This window comes from Alternaria conjuncta, assembly GCF_024043145.1.
Source record: "Alternaria conjuncta strain BMP 0040 chromosome Unknown scaffold_6, whole genome shotgun sequence".
In the NCBI taxonomy this organism is placed as follows: Eukaryota; Fungi; Ascomycota; class Dothideomycetes; order Pleosporales; family Pleosporaceae; genus Alternaria; species Alternaria conjuncta.
Genome location: NW_026250095.1, coordinates 1,712,727 through 1,735,686, shown reverse-complemented (window position 1 = coordinate 1,735,686; position 22,960 = coordinate 1,712,727). Strand labels below are relative to the sequence as shown.

The 22,960-nt window shown below is 54.1% G+C and overlaps 8 protein-coding genes across 8 annotated transcripts; 5 read left to right on the top strand and 3 right to left on the bottom strand.

Moving 5' to 3' along the window:
- Positions 1-54: 54 nt before the first annotated feature.
- On the top strand, positions 55-1,914 carry J4E85_004985 (uncharacterized protein; the record flags this gene model as incomplete). The annotated part of the gene is made up of 4 exons (XM_051469235.1): positions 55-209; positions 257-1,524; positions 1,575-1,689; positions 1,737-1,914. 4 exons carry the CDS (start codon positions 55-57, stop codon positions 1,912-1,914), a joined length of 1,716 nt encoding a protein of 571 aa, XP_051327450.1.
- Positions 1,915-2,836: 922 nt separating this feature from the next.
- J4E85_004984 (uncharacterized protein) lies at positions 2,837-3,936 on the bottom strand (the record flags this gene model as incomplete). Its single annotated transcript, XM_051469234.1, has 2 exons — positions 2,837-3,043; positions 3,094-3,936. 2 exons carry the CDS (start codon positions 3,934-3,936, stop codon positions 2,837-2,839), a joined length of 1,050 nt encoding a protein of 349 aa, XP_051327449.1.
- An 836-nt stretch (positions 3,937-4,772) lies between these two features.
- On the top strand, positions 4,773-7,246 carry DRS1 (nucleolar DEAD-box protein required for synthesis of 60S ribosomal subunit; the record flags this gene model as incomplete). Its single annotated transcript, XM_051469233.1, has 2 exons — positions 4,773-6,443; positions 6,494-7,246. 2 exons carry the CDS (start codon positions 4,773-4,775, stop codon positions 7,244-7,246), a joined length of 2,424 nt encoding a protein of 807 aa, XP_051327448.1.
- An 897-nt stretch (positions 7,247-8,143) lies between these two features.
- J4E85_004982 (uncharacterized protein) lies at positions 8,144-9,144 on the top strand (the record flags this gene model as incomplete). The annotated part of the gene is made up of 3 exons (XM_051469232.1): positions 8,144-8,255; positions 8,305-8,681; positions 8,755-9,144. The coding sequence occupies 3 exons, from the start codon at positions 8,144-8,146 to the stop codon at positions 9,142-9,144; spliced, it is 879 nt and encodes a 292-aa protein (XP_051327447.1).
- A 768-nt stretch (positions 9,145-9,912) lies between these two features.
- PAN3 (PAB-dependent poly(A)-specific ribonuclease subunit 3) lies at positions 9,913-12,699 on the bottom strand (the record flags this gene model as incomplete). Its single annotated transcript, XM_051469231.1, has 5 exons — positions 9,913-11,463; positions 11,551-11,651; positions 11,704-11,898; positions 11,948-12,007; positions 12,060-12,699. The coding sequence occupies 5 exons, from the start codon at positions 12,697-12,699 to the stop codon at positions 9,913-9,915; spliced, it is 2,547 nt and encodes an 848-aa protein (XP_051327446.1).
- Positions 12,700-13,243: 544 nt separating this feature from the next.
- On the bottom strand, positions 13,244-14,422 carry J4E85_004980 (uncharacterized protein; the record flags this gene model as incomplete). Its single annotated transcript, XM_051469230.1, has 1 exon — positions 13,244-14,422. One exon carries the CDS (start codon positions 14,420-14,422, stop codon positions 13,244-13,246), a length of 1,179 nt encoding a protein of 392 aa, XP_051327445.1.
- An 846-nt stretch (positions 14,423-15,268) lies between these two features.
- J4E85_004979 (uncharacterized protein) lies at positions 15,269-18,221 on the top strand (the record flags this gene model as incomplete). The annotated part of the gene is made up of 4 exons (XM_051469229.1): positions 15,269-15,523; positions 15,670-16,020; positions 16,537-17,023; positions 17,077-18,221. 4 exons carry the CDS (start codon positions 15,269-15,271, stop codon positions 18,219-18,221), a joined length of 2,238 nt encoding a protein of 745 aa, XP_051327444.1.
- Positions 18,222-20,852: 2,631 nt separating this feature from the next.
- J4E85_004978 (uncharacterized protein) lies at positions 20,853-22,630 on the top strand (the record flags this gene model as incomplete). The annotated part of the gene is made up of 3 exons (XM_051469228.1): positions 20,853-20,937; positions 20,987-21,839; positions 21,895-22,630. The coding sequence occupies 3 exons, from the start codon at positions 20,853-20,855 to the stop codon at positions 22,628-22,630; spliced, it is 1,674 nt and encodes a 557-aa protein (XP_051327443.1).
- Positions 22,631-22,960: the final 330 nt, after the last annotated feature.

The window sequence follows — 22,960 nt, the reverse complement described above, 5'->3', positions numbered from 1 at the left end:
CAGCACCCCCGAAGTCGCGCGACTCTTTCAACCCCGATTCTCTCACCCTCCACCATGGACGGCCAGAAGAAGCCCACCCGGCAGTTTGGAGTCACCAGCGCCATATCAGAGGCCGCACCAACTGAACACGATATCCGGCTAAACGACAAACTCATCGAGACGCTGAAGACTGAGAATGTCTTCGAGACTCCCGAGGGCAACCGCAGGAGGTACGGCGCTCCCTGAACACGTAGTCGCGCCAAGCTAATCTTCGCAGAGAGGAGGTCATCGATCACATCCAGAAGGTCGTCGAAGAGTTTGTCCGTCGCGTCGGCAAACAGAAGGGTGTGCAGCAGCCTGTCCTCGATGCCGCCGGCGGCAAGATCTTCACCTTCGGTAGTTACGCTCTCGGCGTCCACGGTCCCACGTCGGATATCGATACACTCGTTGTCGCGCCCAAGTTCGTGACCATCGACGAATTCTTCAAAAACTTCCCTCCGACCTTCCGAGAGATGTCCAAGGCCGAAGACATCACCGAATTCGTGCCCGTCGAAGATGCCTTTGTCCCCATTATCAAGATGGAATATCGCGGTGTGAGCATAGATCTGCTATTCGCGTCCTTGCCGAAGAGATCGTCGATACCAAGAACAATGGAGACGATCGAGAAGAAGGATCTGGAAGGTCTCGGCGAGTCGGCAACACGGAGTGTGAACGGCACACGAGTCACCAACGAACTCTTGGATGCGGTGCCGCAAAAGGTCAGCTTTCGGCACGCGCTGAGGGCCATCAAACTCTGGTCAAACCGCCGCGGCATCTATGGTGCAGTCTTCGGATATCCTGGCGGAGTTGCGTGGGCTATCATGGTTGCGCGCATCTGCCAGCTGTATCCCATGGCCAACGGCGCTACTATCGTTTCCAAGTTCTTCAGCTTGATGTACAAATGGACCTGGCCGCGACCTGTTATGCTAAAGCACATCGAAGAGGGCGACTTGGGTCTCCGGGTGTGGAATCCCCAGGTCTACGGCGGCGATCGCGCCCACCTCATGCCCATCATTACACCCGCCTTTCCTTCCATGTGCGCTACACATACGGTGATGCCATCGACGCTGCGAATCATGAAGGAGGAGTTCGGGCGAGCGGACAAGATCCTACAGCATATCTTCTCGGGCACCAAGGACTGGGATTCACTCTTCGAGCGCCACTCCTTCTTTACCAAAGACCACAAATACTACCTCAGTGTCGTTGCCGCGAGTCGGACTAAGGAAGCCAACTCGACCTTCTCCGGACTGGTACAGTCGAAAATCCGTCATATCGTCAAAGGCATCGACGATGGACAAACGGGCATCGACACCGCCCGCCCGTACATTCACTACTTTGAACGCTTCCACCGCTGCAAAGACGATCAGTTCCATGAGGTCACGCAGGGTTCTCTCGAGTACATGATTCCGGCATCCGAAGTTCCTGCTGAGGGTACTGAGCCAGCGAATGGCGAGCAGCATATCATTTACACTACGACCTTCTACATTGGTCTTACTTTGCCTCCAGGTTCGTATACTAAGTTATGTATCACATAGCACAGCTAACTCGACGTGTAGATGCTACCAAGTCGCTCGACATCTCCTACCCAGTGAGCCAATTCCGGAGCTACATCACCGACTCCGACCTTTACGATGATAAAGTGATGTCGGTCAAGGTGGTCCATACACGCAAGTAAGTATACCATCTGTCAATGCTTGTGGCAATCGCTAACTTGTCAGCACTGCGCTTCCCGATGATGTCTTCGTCGAAGGAGAGACCCGACCGAAGAAGCCTAGCAAAGACAAAAAGAAGAAGGACGCGAAAAGTGCTAAGCGCCACTTCGCCGATACAGGCATTGACGTGCGTGACTCACGCCTAACTAAATCCTCTCGACGCTCACCCGCGTCCCGAGAGTAATCATACGCCATTATGCTGACGATTGTGCTAATACAGGACAGCGAGCATTCGGCAGCAAAGCGTCGACAGGCCGAACTGGCTACCAATGGAGTCGCTACTCCAGCGGCAGCATAAGTTCGCTTTCAGCTAAGCTAGCACATGTTCGCTTTTTCCATACTCTCCATCATTCACTTGATATTCTTGGGGTTTCTGACATTCTTCTTCTCTTCAGTTCCGGCTGCTTCCTCACGCGCCGACAAAGGTACGGCTCGTTAGCAACCTGCCTGCCTGATTACACAGGTCTTTATCGATCGACTAGAGACGCCTCCGGACTTGCGATCCGACGCCGCATCAGGTGCAGGTGCGTATCCGTACATCCGAGGGCCTCTAACAAACAAAACCAGAAAAAAAAAAGTAGGAAAAGACCGCCGCAGAGCGCTGTCACAAAAACACTACAAGAAGGTTTGATCACCCACTTTTACCATAATGCATCACCTCCCCCATTCTGCAGTTGGCGTTGGTTGGCGTTCAAAATGCATTCACACGGCGTTTCACGACGAGCGGGACAGGTGGTATTCGTCCCCGCGACTTGGAGTCACAGAGAGCGAGGGGGAGCGATCAATTTGCTTTACAAACACCGGGAAAGAGAGGAAACTCGTGGCTGCGAGCTGGGATTCTGTAACTAATACGCAAACTCTGTACAACCAAAAATCTACACCATTTGGGGCCTAAGTGCTCTGGCAGATCCATCGATGGCATCGTTGTGTATGAGAGATTGTGATGTGCTGAAGTTCTTCTATAAAACCCTGTCGGACATTAACAGCACATGTCCAAACCCAATCCACTCCATGCCGGGACCCATGTCGCAAGTGCATAACATGTTAATAATGCATATTCCTTCGTGATCATAACAGTCATAACCTCGCCAGTCCAATACCACACATCATCCCTCTACCATGCTGTCCGACGCCGCAGCAACCGCGCCAGTAGTACCGTCCAGTCCATTGATACCGTCCATTTCGCACACGACCATACCATCGTGAAGCCAGTACGGCATGTCGCGGATGTAAGGAGCTTCGGCTTTCTTAGCGCCAGTCAACGCTGAAGCGGCACTTGCCCAGTTGAAGTATTTGTGGCAGCCAACGCAGAACTGATCGTAAGATTAGCAAAGTATTCTGGAAGTGGAAGATGGGGTCTTACCATGCTATCACATCCACCATCCTTCTCGATAACCAACTGGCAATTCGGACACCTCTTTCCATCTTTACCCTGCATAAGCTTGAGGGTCTCCTTTTCGGCATCACTCATCTTCTCATCCACATGCTTCGCTGCATACTCCGCACACGTAACGTCCTTGTGCCACGGGACAAGACACTGGGCGCAAGACCGGAAAGAACAGTCGTTGCACGCAACCTGCGGGTATCCAGCCGCCGTCGCATCTGGCAGACCGATCGCAGTACATGTAGGTGAGAGACAGGTCATCGGCTTGGGACTCGCAGTTTCTTTCCACACTTCCAGCATCTCCATGTTGAACTTCTCGAGCGCTGAGCCGGGAGGCATGTAGCGCAGGATGAAGTGGTGGTCCCAGGGCTCCGTGCAACCGGGTTCTAGACAGCCGGCGCCGAGTTGGCGTACGCCGAGCGTGTCCATCTTTGCGGAAAGGAAGTTGCCTATGCATGTTTTGCAGACGGGGTCGATTTTCCGTTTGCTGGGGTTCCGGGCTAGGTGGGCGATGCAGTTGAAGGGGACGTCTAGGTGTTGCTGCCAGCGGCCGCGCTTCGGTGGTACCCATTTGACGAACTCATCCGTGGGTTGCTCTTCGATGCAGATGCGGCATGTGAAGTGGGTGGGCGGAGGCTTGCGCGGCCTGGGGTTGGGGTTTGGCTTGCGCTTCTTCGCCCAGGGATCTGCACGTGGGCGACGCTTCCTGCTGGGCTTGGTGATCTTGGTGGCGTGGGCTTCTGAGGCTGCTTGTTTAGTCTGCGAGCGGAGGACTCGGGTGGTTGGGGTGGGTGAGGCTGCGACTCGTGGCACTCGACGCATGGTGGAGTGAGGTGGTCAGTGAGTGTGGTGGTACGGTGTTGATTAGTGGTGATTCGGCGACAAAGTAAAGTAGATCGATGAGTGAAAAGCGTGGTATAGAAGGAGCCTCAACCGAATCGTGACTGACAAGGCTAGTTATATCAGGCTGAGGCTGCAGCTGACGTCGGTTGGCGGTATGCAACCGGAAGGCGCTGTGGATGCCTGGCTTCAATTGGCAGGCAGTGACTCACGGTAAACTTCTCAGCCGTTTAGTAGGAAGATTGTAGCCTGAGATTTGTAACTTGGCATCTATGTACCGTGGACGCTTGAGCCAGACAGATGGGTATGTTGCTCAGCCTATACCTAGATATCCCATTGGATAAGGCTAGCAGAAGTAGTAAGCAGTATTATATCAGGACATATACAATATCACATGAGAGAGCGGACTCAGTGTGAGACCTGGTGTCATCCATTGGCGCATTTCGTCAGTCGTCATTGGACCATGTTCGTTTGTCGCAAACGTCTCTGATGCCTGGTAGGCTGTCAACGCGCTACCAACGCGCTAGCGAGCATCTTGGTGGCTAGATTTTGTGTGCATCTTGCTGCATACACACCACTAAATGTTGATTACTGAGTAGAATCTGAGATGATGTAGACGTCCGAGTGATGTTTGCCACGACTCGGAGATCCAAGCTGTCCGCAGTCGCGAGGGCTGCAGCGACCCCACTTTTAGGCTGCAGGGGTGCGCTGAGCACAGATCCCCCGAGCCCGAACTTTTTTTGCGACGCTTGCAAACGCAGAACGCTCAACTATCTCTGCAATTACCCCAGTACACGAGGTATCGTCACACGACAATCATGGCGCCTAAGGACGACGACTTCATTTTCACCATCTCCGACCACGAGGATGTATCTGACGACGGAGGAGCCGACGACGCTGCAGCAACGGCTAAACTAGCTGGCGCTGGAAAGAAGAGGAAATACACCGAAGACCCAGATCTGAACGTTAAGCCGAAAGAGGTCGCGTCGAAGAAAGCGAAAAAGGACAAGAAGAAGGGAAAGAAAGGAGCCGAGCCCGCTCCTGAAATCGAAGAAGATGCGATGCCAGAACCGACCGAAGATGTCGAACAGAATGACGACATTGCCAGCGACTTCGAGTTTGCGGTCGGAGACATAGATACTGGATTCGTGGAGGAGTTTGACGGCTGGGGCAACGACAATGGCACAGTGGCGCAGGAGTCGCAGAAGAAGGGCACCGCAGTCGATGTCGACGACATTATCGAGCGGAGACGGAACAAGAAGAGCGCACAAGCAGTCATAGAAACGGAGTCGCCCGAGGCTTCTGTCAACGGCGACTTTGAGGGCTTCGGCGAGGACGACGAGCTCATGGCTGAAGACGGGTTCGGCATGGGCGCAGCAAGCGACTCAGAGGAAGATGAGGAGGACGAGGAGGATGCTTCAGGGGCTGAGGGTAGTGGAAGTGAAGAGGAGGGCGACTCGGACGAAGAAGCAGAAGTACCGCATGTACCACATCCCATGGACCTTGAGGGCGCCGAAACAGACCATGAAGATCAGAGCGAGGAAGAGGACGCCGTCGAGGCGAAGAAGGCAGCCGCTTTCTTCGCGCCCGAAGACAGCGTGCAGATCAAGAAGAAGAAGGGGGCCAAAGGAGGTACTGGCTCTTTCCAAGCCATGTCGCTTTCACGACCCATTTTACGAGGTTTGGCATCTGTTGGCTTCACCGAGCCCACGCCTATCCAGAACAAAGCAGTTCCGATTGCGATGCAAGGCAAGGACGTCGTGGGAGGAGCTGAGACCGGTTCCGGTAAAACGGCCGCTTTCCTCATTCCTATCCTCGAACGTCTGCTCTACCGACCAAAGAAGGTTCCAACCACTCGTGTCGCCATCTTCATGCCTACTCGTGAGTTGGCGGTACAATGTTTCAACGTCGCGACCAAACTTGCCTCCTTCACCGACATTACCTTCGCACTGATGGCTGGTGGTTTCTCAACGCGCGACCAAGAGGCTGTGCTGAAGACCAGACCGGATGTTGTGATTGCGACGCCTGGTCGTTTCATCGATCACATGCACAACACAGCTGCCTTCCAGGTTGAACATCTCGAGATTCTTGTTCTCGATGAAGCCGATCGTATGCTCGAAGAGGGTTTCGAGACCCAACTGAACGAGATTCTGACGACTATTCCGAAATCACGACAGACTATGCTGTTCTCTGCTACCATGACGAGCTCAGTCGACAAGCTTATCCGTATCGGTATGGACAAGCCCGTACGTCTGATGGTTGATGCGAAGAAGCACACTGTAGCAGGTCTGACGCAAGAGTTCGTGCGATTGAGGCAGGGCAAGGAAGATAAAAGGCTTGCGTATTTGATGTACATCTGTGAAAAGATCTACACAGAGAAGGTCATCATCTTCTTCAGGCAAAAGAAGGAAGCGCATAGGGTGCGCGTTGTATTCGCTCTCTGTGGGCTCAAGGCTAGTGAGCTCCATGGTAACATGAGCCAAGAGCAAGTAAGCAACTCAATAACATTTGACGTTTGGTACAATACTAACAGTCATAGCGTATTCAATCCGTGGAGGCTTTCCGATCAGGCAAGTCCGCCTACTTATTGGCTACCGATGTCGCCTCGCGTGGTCTTGATATCAAGAACGTCGCGGTAGTCATCAACTACGAAGCACCGCAAAGTCACGATATCTACATGCATCGTGTTGGTCGTACCGCTCGTGCAGGACGAAGTGGTCGTGCCTGTACGCTTGCCGCAGAACCTGACCGCAAAGTTGTCAAGCAGGCCGTCAAGGCTTCGCGCGACCAAGGCGCCAAGGTTGTTAGTCGACAAGTACCCGTAGAAGAAACCGACAGGTGGATGAAGAAGATCAAGGATCTCGAAGGCGAGATTGAGGAGGTCCTCGCCGAAGAGAAAGAGGAGCGTGCCATGAGCGTCACAGAGCGTGACCTCAAGCGAGGTGAGAACCTGATCCAGCACGAAGATGAGATCAAGTCTCGGCCAAGGCGCACATGGTTCGAGTCCGAGAAGGACAAGTTGGCAGAGAAAGAGAAGGGTGCTGCTGCACTAAACGGATCTTCCCAGTCTGCCGGAGCAGCCCTGAAGGCCAAGAAGGGGAAGAAGCTCAGCGGCAAAGACCGCAAGAAGCTCGAGATGAACGACGTCCGATCAGAAGGCAAGGTATGGAAGAAGGGCAAGGCGGATCGTGGTCTCAGTACTGGCAAAGCGAAGGAGAAGCAAGCTCACCAGAAGGCTAAGTCGAAGAAGATCGCTGCGAAGACTGGGTCGTTCAAGGGTTTCAAGGAGTAGGCAGTTCTTTCAGGAGCGGTTACATAGCTTAATGATACCTCTGATCACGATTTATCGATTCATTGCCTCTTAAGGTACATGAAGAAAAGTACATGAGCAGGGTTGACGAATACGTAGACCTATTCGTAGGTCGTTACGCAAGCAGACTCTCAATGAAGACTTCCCCACTGTTGTATTGCCTTTCTGCATGAAACATGAGATACTACCGTCAGCAGCAAGACCCGGCAGATGGTGTGAAAACAATAACCATAAATTCACAACGTCCATTGCGGATGAGCGCACATGGTCCGTTTGGTCCGGTGACGGAACTGATGTGCGATTGACCTCATATGCCAAGCTCACCCCCTTTTCGGTCTAGGCGGGTAACCGGGAGCTGGCGGACGAACATGGCAGATTTATGGTACCTCAATTTCCAGGCACAACTACTTTTGCTTCCACCAATTTCTTGACACGTACGCTCCTTCCAACACCTCTAACTACGCCTTCTTGTCCATCTCGGTCTTACTTTTTTGGCAGCCGTACTACCAAGCACCTGCATTCGCGACAGGGTTCGTTATCAGCTCGGCTTATCGGCGGCTCATTCGACAACTTTCTGGTCTGGACCCGCACAGCTTCAACAGCTATTGCAAGCCCGACAAAGCGTCTGTTGGCACGAAGCACGCCCGTTCCGAACGATTCCGTCCGTTCACGCCCAGCGCTGGACTTCACCTCGCCTGCACGTCATCCCATACGAGCACCTGCTGCCTAGTGCTCTGAGCATCAGCAGAGCGCGCATACGAGCCTCCACTCTCTGCAGTCAGCGCAGCGGGGTACACGTGTATACAAAGACTCGCAGCTATAGCGAGTGTCTCTATTGAGGATAATTGGGAAGACGGATCGTACTCCATCTCGACCACCATGGCATCAGTACAAACACAAGCCAACGGCAACGGCGCCGCGGTGCGGCCAGCACAGGCTGAGAAGGAGGGCGCGTACGAGAACATATTCCTCTTCATCCCAAACTTGATCGGTAGGCGCGTCCTTTCCATATCAGCATACACGAGCTAACACTCCCACAGGGTACTCGCGCGTCTTCCTCGCCCTCATCTCGCTCTACTACATGCCCCTCCACCCACGCACATGCACCCTCCTCTACAGCATATCCTGCCTGCTCGATGCGCTCGACGGCTACGCCGCGCGGGCCTACGAACAGAGCACCAAGTTTGGAGCTGTGCTCGACATGGTGACGGACAGGTGTACAACAACGTGTCTGCTCGTTTTCTTGGCGCAAGCGTTTCCGCGCTTCAGCATCGTCTTCCAGGGCCTCATCTCCCTCGACTTGGCTAGCCACTACATGCACATGTACGCGACGCTGAGCATGGGCGGCAGCGGCCAGAGCCACAAGAACGTGAACGAGAGCAGGAGTTGGTTGTTGAAGCAGTACTACTCCAATAACGTACGTTACTTTCAACTGGAATCGCGTGTGTAGCACAGTCAACAAAGACATATGCTAACAACCCCCCCAACAGAAAGTCCTCTTCACCCTCTGCGCCATGAACGAAATCTTCTTCATAGCCCTCTACCTCCTCTCCTTCAGCTCGCCCCTCCTCTCCCCGACCCTCTTCTCCGACCTCAACAACCCCTCGTCCATCCAGCCCGGCTCGCCCGCCGCTCCCAAACCCTCCATGTTCTTCGCTAGCCCCTTCTCCGCCGCGGCCATGGAGATGGCTCGTGCCAACAAGATGGACTCGACTGTGCCCTGGATCTGCATGCTTACATCCGCTCCCTTTATGGCGGTCAAGCAGTGGATAAACGTTGTGCAGATGGTCAAGGCGAGTCAGTGGCTCGCGGAGGGGGATCGCGAGGCGAGGAGGAAGGCGGGTTTGCCTAGGAAGGGGGGCGCGAAGAAGAGTCAATAGACGGCTCTTCCTGTCGGACACATAAGCGGGTCTAATGTCCAGAGCTGGCGAAAGGACAGACAGACTCGTGGGTAATGAGGAGTACCGCTCACCTGGTGGGTTATATTTGGTGGGCATGCATGTGTACAGATCAGATCTTCTGTATGCTGTTTTTCTCTCTCTTCATCTTTCTTTCTTTTCTTGTTTTCACCTACTCATTTTGTAGTGATTTGCGACTTCACTTGTCTGCTTCATCAACTTTCTTCATTCGTTTTTCTTAGCTTCTAGCTTTTTTATCTTGTACGAGTGTCATCTCTTTTGCCTCTATATAGATGGTCCCAGGCTTTGCGGCGCGGAGAAAACAAAAAGATCAAAGTCTTGACAAGGCCTTTGTACGCCAGTATAATAATATGTCGTCTGCTGTATATATCTGAACTACTGGATGATGGAAGTGACTCTTACAAACAGATGTGATGTGAAGCTAGAATTGCGTTTTCATTGTGCTATGAATAATACGTGTTTCCTCTAATCCCTACTATCCCCATCTCGTTTTCCTTCGATACAACAGTAATACGCAACTCATGCAAGCATCTCCAACAGCCCCTCTCCAACCCATTCCAATTCATTCGTCCATCCAATCGTGTCTTTCTCACAAACAACAATCACATTCGCGTCGTCTGTGTCCTTCTGCGACCCAAGTCTCGCCGCAGCCCCTTTAATGAGAAACCCTTTTTCTTCCGTCCATCCATAACGATGCTGCTAGCCGGGTGGACTGGGGGTTGAGGAATCCTATTTCCCCGAAACACGTCCCGCCCGGACCAGGTCCTGAAATGCTGATTCTAGTGCCCGCTTTACTTCGCGGTAGCTCACTATCAGCACGTTTTGCTCGTCGCGGCTGACGAGCGGTATCTTCTCGTCGGTCCCGGCGTCGAGCTTGTTCAAGCAGTCGAGGACGTGCGCGAGGTCGGTGACTGGGTGTCCGTTGGCGTCTACTTGGTGGAAGACGTAGTCGCGGAACAGCTTGAGGTAGTAGCGCTCTCCAGTTTCTGCCCATACCGAAGACGGGTTTGCGCCGCTGTTGCCGGGCATGTTTTGAGAAGCGTCTAGCTCGGGTCGCTCGTTGATCATATTGAGCTTGACCAGCAGACGGACCAGTCTCGACGATTCCAACTCTTTTCCGAGGTTCACTGTAAGCGTGTCCTGGGCATGTAGCTCGCTGTCGAAGACCGATGCAAATTGGTCGGCAATACCTCCCAGGAACGTGTCAATGTCTTTCTGCATCGGCGCCGGTGTTGTAGGGGACGATGGTGCTCCTGGTGCTGGTTGAGGGTTGAGCAGCCATTGCACGCACTCCTTGAGACGGGCTGTATAACTTCTAGTGATATAGTCCATCGACTTTTGCATCTGCAAGTGGGCTGTGGCGTTGTTGTTCGCGATGCAAAGTATTAGTCGTCCTAGCTGAACAAGGTCGTCTGCTTGCAGTTCGGGCACGGGACGCGCATTGTCAAACTGGACTATGTCCATAATACTGCATGCGTTGAGTCGTATCCGGTTCTTTGACGTCAACAGTATTTTCGAAGGTGTGATGAGGCGCGCTGCGAGACCCGAACCGTGTATGGCCTTTAAAGCCGATGCAATTTGAACAATGTAGCCCCATAACACTTGCTCCGGTACGTGCGACGATGCAGGTTGCCTCCCGTGGAAACGCTGCACCGGCTTGAAATGCTCATCAGCAAGTGACTTCGAATTTGGATGGTAGTCCGTGACTAAGATTAGAGAACTATCGCCAAAAGCTCGAGTAGTGAACGCTTCGTGGATTGTAACCACATTGCCGTTCAAAACGCGTTTCCATGGCTGGGCGGAGCGAATTGCAGTCTCGCTTGTAAGGCGGAAGTTTTCCAGACGGCGTAGCGCATACGTCTTGCCATCTTTGCTTGACACAGCTTTGTAGATCCAGCTGGCGTACCCAAATGGAGCCGTGTTCTTCTGGGGTGACATGTCTAAACAAAACAAGGAGTGAAACTGCTCAATGACCGGCAAAGTACTATTCGGTGCGACCTGACGTGCAATATCCGCCTTCTTTTGCAACTCTTCCCGAAGAGCGTCAGGTATGAAGAAATCATGTGCAGTACGCTGGTAAGCAAGTAGACCCGTCGGCTGAGGCCCTACCGGCCAGTACAGATGGTATGCTGGAGTTTGAAACGCGTTGGCGTTCTGGAAATACGTCGTCGAAGCATCTTGTGCATACGGGTTGATGGTAGCAGCTTGGTGGGTTGCACCTGCCAGGGTAGAAATGCTGGACGGTGTGCTGAAAGGATCGTAGCCCACATTAGGGTCCACCTAGGGCGTTGTGAGTCGGGAACTGGATGTAAGAACGTGCACCAAGGTCACGAATTCAAGACAGATATATCAAGTAAAGCCACGCACCATCTGCTGACCCTCAAAAGACTGCGGGACAAAATCTTGGAAGTCATGTGAATTCCAATCAATGGCGGGTTCTTTCGCGTGCATATGTGGGGTGGTGACGGCTGAGACGATCAGCATGCATGTAGAAGTCATTTGCGAATGCTCAGGACTCACCGGAGCGTTGCGATTTGGGAGTGAAGACGGCAGCATTGGCCGCCTTGGGCGAGATAGCGGCACTGCGAGAAGACGGGGTCACAGATCCATTGGTGCTCGCCTGCAGAGGCGTGAAGGAAGGAGAGTCGACATTAAACCTCTTTTTGGCGTTTTCGTTCTGGCCCAGCTTGAGGGTGTCGTGGATGTAGGGGCAGGCTAGACAGGGTCACCACAGGATTCGGCAGGTGCGGCCAGCAGCACTTACTGTTTTCGTACCGGCAGTGTCCGTAGATGGTGACATTGCGGCAGAGGGTGTTCTTCGCTTCTGCATAGGCCAGTCAGACATGACATGTGTATAAGGTGTGGCTGCGTCATACCGCGTCCCTTAGGGCGAGGAGAGACGACTCCCCGTCGCGTATCACCCGAAGGACCGCCAAAGGTTGTTGCCATGAATCGCGGCTGGCTCGTCGCGGCGGTGTTGGTAGCAATAGAGGGGTGCTGGCGCGTCTTGGACGCAGTCGGGGGTGAGCGAGCAGCGCTCTGCGCGGGCTCTACGGGCTGCGAAGTGGGCGGTTTGCGGTCGGAGCCGGTATCATCTGACGAGCCGCCTCCCCTACTCCATCGGCCCGTGGACTTGTTCGAGTGTTTCCGCCTGGTGGTGCGCGCCTGTTTCTGGGGCGTGGTAGGGGCGTTGCGCCCGGGGGGATTGGGAAGCGAGTCCCGTGACGACGACGACGTCAACTCGGAGAAGGATTCGGTAGTCGAGGAGCCAGAGCTGGCAATGGCAGTCGCATGTGGGTGGCCCCTGGCTACGGAAAAGAAGGCAGGGCGCGGGGGCGTCGTGGAAGCGTGCGGCGCGCCTTTGTTCGGCGGCGATGCAGGCTGAATGGTGGGCAACCTGTGGCCGGCGTGGTGAGAAGTTCCTGCGAGCACATTAGAGAGCGAGCCCATCAGCGGCGACACGTCGTGGGCAGAGAGAGACGGCGGCTGGAGGTGCCCAGGGCCGCCGTCAGACATGGCGGGCGGGATGTTTCGCGATAGCCGACGAGAGTGGCATGCTTGGGGCGGGACAATTGGATGGGTACCTTTCGGAATTGCGGGCTATGAGCCACCCCCAGCGAGTCCAGCGTCCTGTAGGAGCAGCAGCCGCGTCTCCATTAGCAGGCACAGTCCAGATGTCGAGGCAGACTAGACGAGCAGGCGCGCTGGGTGAGTGAGGTGTGATAGCTGCGGGCTACACCTATCAGCGAACAGCCGCCTTCCCTGTTGTTTGGCGCGTTTGCAGCTGGTGGCTTAGTCATCCGCTCAGTCATCCGACTTCCCCCTCGGCATGCTTCACACATCACCACCTAGGTACGACATCACCTGAGGTCAACATCAGACACTGAACACGAGGCCTTACTTGCATTGGAACTCGTCTCTTCACGAATATTGCAGGTCACTATACCTTCATGTCCCTCGCCTCTCCTGATCTCGTCTGTCGCCCACACCTTTGACTCCTCACTCAAACGCCCTCCGTCTCCCTCATGACTTCCATCTTCGCCGTTTGCAATGTATTCTTCTACCTTGACCGGCGTCGATGAAGAGTGTGTCGGAATATGCGAATCATCCGAGCACCCATGGCGTTCGCATTGGTCTGCACGCTGCGGTCGTGAATGGCCTGGCGAGGGCACTGTCTGGATGCCTCTGTTTGCGCTTGGGGTCCAGGGATTAGCGGTTGCAGCTCGCTGAAGATGGCCTCATGTATTTCTCCCCGCTGACTCATCTGCTCCGGGTGGAGATCTGGCTCTCTGTTCTGGGGTGGTCGCACAAGTTCGTCCATGTCCGGTGTACGAGGCAGTTGTGTGAACGTACTGCTACCCCCATTGACGACGGGCCGGGTCTGTTGTTGTGCAGCGACAGGTTCAGCACTCATGGTACGGCTTGCTCCTCCCACGGCTATGGGACTGTTGAATCTTGACGGTTCACCCTGCTCTTGCCGCCACTGGAGATACTCCGGGTCAAGCAGAGCTTCTGCATTGGCTCCACGCGGCATCTCATCGAACCAACTAACTCTCATACTCTGGCTCTGAGCGGCCGAGGACCTGAACGGCGACATACCGGGTTGCCATCTACTACCTTCGCCCGGACGCGACGAAGACACTTCTCGCTGTCGTGCTGGACGTTCTACCATGAACGCCTGTGGTGTAGGTACGACAGTCGATGATCCACCAAACTGGCTTTCGCTGGCCATGTAGTGACGGAAAATGCCTGCGTTCACAAACCAATTGTGTCTGTAGTCTGCAAGCATAAACCTTACTGCTCGTTCCGAAATACCCTCAAGCGCTTGCCTGGTGTCCCTTTCAGTTGCGATCGAGAGAAGTGAGAACAACCTTGTCTCTTGCAGGAGCTCCCGATCAAAGCTGCCAACAACAGCACTTCTTAGCCATTCGCTGCGCATAGCCCCGGTCTCGTCGGGAGTGAAGTGCCAGTTGTCAGGCATGAGTTTGTTCAAGAGAGCGCCATATTCGATAAGCAACCTTGTCTGGTCTAGACCTGGCTCGGGACGGTTGTCTGAAGCCGGTTGGGGACCAAGATGGAGACGAAGCTGCTCCAATCGCTCCAGGTCGCGCACGAACGCAGAGCGATTCCTCCAGCGGTCCTCGAGAGCGACGCCGGAAATTCGGTCTGTTTCCAAGATTTTCAGTCTGCGATAACGCTCCTCTATAGGTGTGTATTCGCCTGTTGCCGGGTCGGGCATGATACATGAAGGCACCGGTTTCAACTCGTGAACGGCTTCTAACGCACGTCGGAATCGAGGGTCGCTTGGCGATGCATCAGGAATATCAAGGTTATGGCGCCTAAGCTCGCTCAGAAGTAGGTTGTTGTGGTTGCGAAAAGCTACCACCGTGTCTCCCAGCATGGACACGGTGTTACTTAGTTCGTCTAAGCTCGTGAATACGCCAGCCAGATCTCCTTGTTCATCGACATCACTTGGGGGTGGCTGCGTCGTCACGATTAGCGAATGCGCGTGGATTAATTTTGTAAACAATGCTTACAGGTAGAGGGTGACGACTCGGAAAGAGCGGCAGGCGACAGTTTGGACAGCTGCTATGTTGTGTGTTCCATGAGTTGAGCCAGGCCAGCAAGCAATGCTTGTGGAAAGTGTGGCCGCAACGACGAATCTCGTCGACCTCCTGGTCCGACTGTAGCTCATCAAGACAGATTGCACACAGCGTCGGTATATCATCGCTGCTTGTCGTCGCGCGCAAGCCGATGCGGACGAACTCCTCTTGATTCGCTGCCATTGCGACTTCCGGCGGTGTTCAAAAGTCAGTCAAGAGCTGTCGCGAAAATGAAACTTGAGGCAAGAGTATTGTTGGGGAGCTCGGACTTGCTGCCTGATTTTCCACTTCTTCGATTCACTTTCACGTTATTCGTACGCGCGTTTGCACCTTGTGGTCACTCGGCTGTCTAACAACCGCCCCGCAAGCATTTATCGATATTGTTACTGGACGCTCGACAGACAATTGTACTAAGGGAATCCTCTTCTAAAGTTATCAACCATCACGATTACCCGCTATCTACAACCTCGCTACCCTTCAATATGCCCTGGGCCCCAGCTCTAACGGAGCAACAAAGGCGGGACACACCACAAGACAGCGTCGAGAGGGTCACAAGTGCGATACGGATGATCAGACCATGTAGCGGCACTGTAGACGACCACGGTCGAACCGCGCCGAACATGTTTCACCTCCTCGACTGCGGCCATGTTGTCGTTATCGATGGGTCGGATACGAGATGCGGTAGCAACTGCCGATACCCCATAAATGGGGCCAACCCACAGTTCTCAGAGACCCTCGTAAAGTCACCCACGGCGTATGTTATCGACGAAGCTTTTAGGTTCTGTCAATCGCTAATGCGTCCTCTTCTAGTCCAAGGCTCATAAGTATCCTGGCCACTGACTTTCGGCCGCGTCAAGAACCCCTCTATTGCGAAGTCTGTCAGGGAATTCCAGTAGACCACTACCTCTTCCAGAAATACCGTCGACGTTCTCTCGCACTCACACGCGGAGAAATCGTAGCGGCTCTCCAGATTCCGAACGACCTGGTCGACAACATATTGGCGGCACCGTTCCCCAATCCAGACCTCCAAGAGCACAATTTACATTGTGGCCACAAGGTCTACTGTGTTGCTCAGCAACCTTGTGGTCAGAACTGTGAGTCTGACAAGCCCTGCCCCACGCATCCCTTGGCACTTCTTCTCAACAAGGACTCCGGCGTTATCTTTTGTCAGGAGTGCGTCTTGAGAGCGGAACGGCTTTATACGAGGTATGAGGCGAAGGAGAAGGAGTTGGAGGTGAGACGCGAAGGTTACCCCGGGCCGGGGGCTGAATTTGGGTTCTAGGTTTGTTGTTGGTTCCATTCTTCGTTAATTCTTCGGGCATTCCACATGATAGACCTTGATTGAGCTTTCTATGTTTGTAGAGTGGCGTAGACCAATTTCTCCTCTTCTCGATACCATTGGTGATAAAAGCGCACGACCGTTGGTCTTGATGACGTATCTGGCAGAGGTCGGAATCTCGCTCTCACTTCGGGAGCGCGCAAGCTCCAGTGCCTATTCGGTATTCACTATGCCAATGGGGTTGCATCGCTTTGGGTTTCTCACTATTGTCGCATGTCTGCTCGTCCTATTGTTCTACAGTCTCGGAGCCTAGCGTGCCTGGACGCATCGAGCGATAACCGCTCACCTTCACTGCAATTTAGCAAAATAGGCTACGAAGGTTCTCTTAGTTTCTCTCTTCTACAACGGGTAGTCTGTAACACCAACGCAACTACTCCCTCGTTCTCAACCGCAGACCGATCACATACTTAGCGACTCATCGACCTCACCGCGGGTTCGCATCATCAGCAAACCTTCATCAACAGCTCGATGGGTAAACAGAAGACAGTCACGACGGGAAAGTCGCCGGGACGTCCTCGCGGTGGCGCCAAAGGTGGTAGCCGTGGTGGCGGCCGACCGAAAGGCAGAGCCTCAAAGTCGGCGACTCCAGCGCCATCAGCGCCAGAAGCTGTACCTGATAGACCGGGACCCAAGCTACTGTTCAAGCCATCGGTGGGAAGATCGGACAGCCCAGCGCAGGAGCGCGACGCGACACCGGGATATAGCGAGAGAGACGATCAAGACGACGACCTTCCTCAGCAATCCGAAGAAGCGGCGCCGGTCACGACTCGCACTGGACGAGCGATTCAAAAGCCAAACCAATACGACGCCGCTCAGGGTAGCGAGATCGATGCCTTCATTGACCAGGCTGAGGAAGATGCTAGAAACGATGGCAGAGGAACCATCGCGAGTGATCCATGTGAGTGCTCATCTTTCTTGTTTTATGAGCCCAGATTGCTGACCTTGGCTCAGCGTACACTACACACAAGGCCCAAGAGCAGATGAAGCAGCCGCCAAAGACACCAAAGCCAAGAGGACGTCCGCCCAAGGACCGCACGCCGTTTGGCGCCGCCGCTAGGAAATCAGTCGAACAGTACGGGATGTTCGCGTCCCCTGCCGTGCCTCCCCCGTTCGTAGCAGACAAAGAAATATACCTCATCCTGAGCAACCTCAAGAGCAACGCCAAAATCAACCTCGACCTTCCCGGCCTCACCGACGCCGCCAACCCATACCAGGCCCTACCCTACAGCGCCAAGACCCTCACCCAGCTATACATTGTCTGCTACCAAGAGAAGTTCTGGGATCTCTGCGACATGGTAGCCGACACATGGATCCGCAAGTTCCACGACCAGCGCAAAAAGGCTCAAGAAGATAAGGAAAAAGACGAGAAAAAGGATGAGGAGAAAACAGAGGAAATCTGGCTCCCGAATCGAGCGCTCAATCGGCGCAAGCGAGTCGCACAACATGCGTGGCGGAAGGGCAAGAACATCCCGGCGGAGTTCGATCAGTTTCCCAGAGACTACGACTTGGAGGTCACGGATCCTGAGCTTGACAAGGATGTTACTTCGGTTCACACTGACCTCCTCAACTTACTTTACACATATACATCACCGAGATGTGGAGCGAGACTCCTCTGGGCCGACGCACTCGCCCTGGGCGGCGACAAGACCGAGCACATCGTCGGGAAAGTCACGCGCAAGGGCTTCGCTCTACACCCCGAGCTCCTCTTCGACATCATGCAAACAAGTCTGCGCATGGTCCGGCGTAACCTCACACTGAAGATCGAAGAGAGCACCGAAGGCGCATGGTGCAAGCGATACCACGAACACGGCAAAAACGGCAACGCTTGCTACCGACAGCGCGCGTCGAGGGTTGACGAGGGCCTAGAGATGGCAATAGAGCTGTCTAGGAACAGGGAAGAGGTTGAAGGGGAGGGCGTAGCTGATGATGTGGATTTGATAGAGGAGTTGGAGTTGGCACTGTGGGCGCAGGAGCAGGAAGACACTCCCAGGGCTGAGAAGAGAGGGCGCGAGGATGGTGGTGAGGTTTGTCCGAGTAAGCGGGCTAGGTTTGTGGGGGAGGAAGAGCATGCTGAGGGGGACTCTGAGGAGGATTGAGCGAGCTCGGCATGGAGGGTCCGCGGTTGCCTTTTCCGGGAATCCGGGCACGATGTCGACATAATGGTACGACATCGGTATGCCAGCATTTCTGCGGTTAATCCGATACCAGCGCAGTGCAGATGGAGAAAAAAAAATTGCACCTACTTACGTTCTGAACTGAAGACGCGATGTGCTGATCATTGCGCACTGTTGCGCAGCGGTGGTCATATCGCACCTGCCTCAGATTGTCCTTCACTCCATCGCGCCTACTCCCTGGTCGTCACTTCCCTCGGGGCCACGGCACAATGCTAACACGTGCTTCATCGCCTAACTGCCACTTACAAACCTCGCCATCTCATTTGCTGCCCACACACCGACATTCTCCCATCACCCCAGATCTAACGTTCAGTCACACACTCCCCACAACTAGTTCCGGATAACCGTACTGGACCCCTCAGGCGTCCAGTCAAAGTGACATGTGAACCTCGTACCCCGGGTCCCATTTCTCCGCACGGCTTGAATCAGTCGTTGTGATTACAAGACGTATAAATGGGTCTTATCCCCAACATTGGCGCCTTGGTCCGTCTTGGTTGATACCCACAATGAGCTCGTAAGTGCGTGCTTTCCCACCCATATGCTTTCCAAGGCGGCTAATCAGTTCAGAGGCGTTTGTCAGCGTCCGTATCCACCCGATCATTCAACACCTCCGCCCGCGGACATACGCACACGATGTTTGGATGGATGTGTTGAACGAAAGCCAATGTCTGTTGAGGGCGACCTAGCCGGCAACGCGGATTGAACATAACACCACCTCAGTAGATGTTTCATGCACGGCAATCACCGACACTTGGATTCTTGTGGCTTCGACGGTAGCCGTTTGTATACACGATGCATAAGAGGAAGGATTAGACCCACTGGCATCGCCGACCAGCCGATCAATCTCGCCCGCTGTGGACCAGAAGGATGCCCGCATGATTCTCAAATTTATCGCAGCGCTTGAGAGGACGGGACATGACTTCGATGATGCCTACGAAAGATACGATGTAGCAAAAACGTTGCTCTGTTGACGTCTAAGACAAGCACTTGGGCGTCCTTTGGCACAATGGCTTGCGCTGTTCACAAGCACTTGGTGAAGGCATGGCAAGCTTGGTCTTCGCTAACCATCTCACGCGCACCTCGTGTGTGTGGAGACCCCAAGTCAAAGCGCCTGCGTTCGCACCGATAACACTCGGAGCTCCGACCGGGGGTGGTGGACGTATCACACCTCTAGACCTGTCTGTTTCTTCGCATCGCATGACAAGATGCACTGCGAATGCAAAGCTCTGTGGAGACAAGAAGAACCCTGGCGGTCTGGGCTTTCGTCAAGACAACAAAGCGCTTGGAGATGTTGTGCTTGCCGTTGTGGGTTCAACGATCCAGCTGCCACTACGGCAGAATACCCTTCCTGCTGGACTTTGGGGTACAGAGCCAAGTGAGAGCCAAGAGTCGGATCATTGTCCTACGACCCATCAGAGGCTCCGACAACCAGGACTCGTATCAGCGCCAGAGCGACCGAAGAAGCGACACATTTTCACACCTGCGCAACGTTAGCTCTACCAGTATATCCTGCAGGCGCCGTATCTATGTCCGATAGTGTAGTCCCCACGGCATATGCATTGGAGGGACGGGATACCATTTGGGGTAGTCACAACGCGGGCGCTACTGGAAAAGGCTGAAGGAGTTGGAGCCGCATCGCTTGTGTCGACACACCGCCGCGAGACGAGGTCTCGTCCAGGAGCTTAACCTCAGAAGCCGACACCCTGCTCCGACGCTCCTCTCGGTCATAATTCTGCCGGCGAACGGTCTCGTCGCGAGGCAGCGTCAGAATAGCGTAGTAATTTATCCCGCGTGCGAGATTTTCCCGGGATGGTACCAGCCAATAGCGCGGCATGTATTTACGGCACCTCCCCGGCCGCTACGAGGAGCTTGACAAGCTTCTCTTCCTCGACTGACAGCTAACGTGGGAGACCAAGAGAAATCCGGGACACGAGAGCGTTTGGGGAATAATGCGGGGTTCCCATCGTGTGGTGGCCAGGTTCTTGACTCGTCCTTAGCTCGGCCCCAAGCTCCACAAGACGCACGAACAAGGAAGCTTTCTCCACCTAAGCCTGCCAACCTTTCCGCCTCCTTACTGGGCATGTAACCTACGTGCAGATGGCGCTGCCGTGAGAGACACGAGAGGCGACCGGCGTGGCCGCTTGATCGGTAATTGATCAGACGATCAGCGGTCCGCTTACTGCGCGAGGGTTAGTTCCAACGCCTGCAATGGCCGACGAGACGGGTCGACCTATTGAACGTTGGGAAAACCACAGTTGGGAAGGTCATCCGGCATTCCTGGCTCGGAAGACCGACGCCGACCGCTACTGGCGATGGACAAACGTGGAGTAGAGGCTTCCGGGGTTGACTCTGGGGTCTCATGGATGGTGTGATTTAGCAGGCCTTGCGTCTGGGATCTCCGCAACTCGTACCCCACCATCAGTTCAAGTATAAGAGGCACATGCGCCTTTGTACAGTTGAGTCGTCACTGCCTTTCCTCCCTGTCCGACAGACGTAGGTTCCGCAGCTCAATCACGACCTTACTCCGATCTACCTATACCAATATCGCCCATCATGGTCGTTTGGAACCCATGGAAGGAGAACTTGAAGCACACTCCCAAGGAGAGCCTTAACTGGCGTCTCTGGTATGGTGTCTTCGGTAAGTTATCTCACCTCCCACCAGACTCTACCCAACTAACTCGTCCTAGTCTTTGGTCTCATGGGCGCTGCTCGTGGTATCGACGAAGGCCTCATCGGTACTACAGCCGAACTCGACCCCTTCAAACGCAAGTTCGGACTCGAAGAAGACGGCAGCAAGAGCGAGCACGAGATCGCGGAGCTTCTATCGAACATCACATCTATGGTACAGATGGGTTCCATCTTGGGTTCCCTCATTGCCTTCTTCATCACCGATAAGATTGGTCGTCTCTGGGCTACTCGCCAACTTTGCATTGTCTGGGTTATCGGCATCGTCATCTTCCTCACCAGCTCTATCACTGGTTCCGTTGGACAAATCTACGCCGGCCGCTTCATTGCTGGTATCGGCATCGGACAGACCACTGTCGTCGCGCCCACCTACCTAGCTGAGACTGCGCCCAGGGCCATCCGTGGTCTCTGTGTCTGCGCTTTCGCTGGATCAGTCTACATCGGTATCATGCTGGCCTATTTCGCATCTTGGGGTTCCTCCATCCACATCTCGTCTGCCACTGATGCTCAATGGCTCGTACCCAACAGCATGCACATCATGTTCGCTGGTCTCATCTTCACCCTGTCTTGGTTCGCCAAAGAGAGCTCTCGTTGGTTGATCAAGGTCGGCCGCCACGAGGAGGCGCTCGACAACCTCGCACAACTCCGCAACCTCCCCGCTGACCACCCTTACGTCACCTCGGAGATTATGGATATCAACGACCAGCTCAACCGCGAACGCGAAGCCACCATGGGTACATCTTGGCTCGGACCCATCCGTGAGCTGTTCTCCAGCAAGGCCAACCTCTACCGTCTTCAGCTTTCAGTCCTGTCGCAGCTGCTATCGCAGTGGTCGGGCGCCAATTCCATCACAATGTAAGTTCGACACTCAGATCCCATGCTTCGCACACACAACTAACACGACTCCCAGCTACGCACCCAAGTACTTTGAAATGATGGGCACGAGCGGTCAACAAGAGAAGCTGTTTGCTACAGCCATCTTCGGTGTCGTCAAGTTTGTCAGTTCCATGATCTGCGCCTTCTTCCTGATCGACTTCCTCGGCCGTAAGCGTTCTCTCGCCACCGGTATCACACTCCAACTCCTATCCATGCTCTACATGGCCATATTCCTACTCATCGACACCGGTGTCGCCGATGGCGTACCCCAGAGCTCCAGCCAAAAGCACGCTGCCATGGGCGCCATCGTCATGATCTACTTCTCCGGTTTCGGTTGGGCGCTCGGATGGAACTCGATCCAGTACCTCATCAACTCCGAGATCTACCCTCTCCGTCTGCGTGCTCTCGGTGGTTCCATCGCCATGACATTCCACTTTGTCAACCAGTACGGTAACTCCAAGGCTGTACCTCTCATGTTCATTTCCATGACCCACGGAGGCACTATGCTGTTCTTCTCCTGCGTCACCGCCGTCGGTCTCGTCTGGGTGTACTTCTTCCTGCCCGAGACTTCTGGAAAGTCGCTCGAATCTCTCGACGAGATGTTCAACCTTCCTTGGCACCTTATTGGTCGCAAGGGTGCCGAGCTTACAAAGGGTTCTGGTGGCATGGCTGAGATTATGGATGAGTCGGGTGAGAAGGCTGTTGAGTACCAGATGGAGAATGCTGGTGGCGCTGAGCAGCAGACTCACCGCGTGGAGCAGAAGGTCTAAGCCACTGCGGCAGTCGTACGAATACCCTGTATATAGCATCGCACACATCAATAGTGTTGCTGGATGTATATGAATGGAGTCATGAACACAAAGTCCTTTTCTCATGCATGTGCACGTCTAACAATCTCTCAATAAATTGACAAGTTACACCTGCAACATTTACGATCGCTTTCACCCCATTCCTGTCAGGCATGCAAACTTTTACAGTTGAATCAATACCGATGTTTCCTCAAGCAAATGCTAACTTCGACCGAAAGATCGTCAGCCTCTTCGGATAACTAAGCCAATACCCACAGTAGGGAGCGACAAGCCAACTCAAACCCGGCGCCA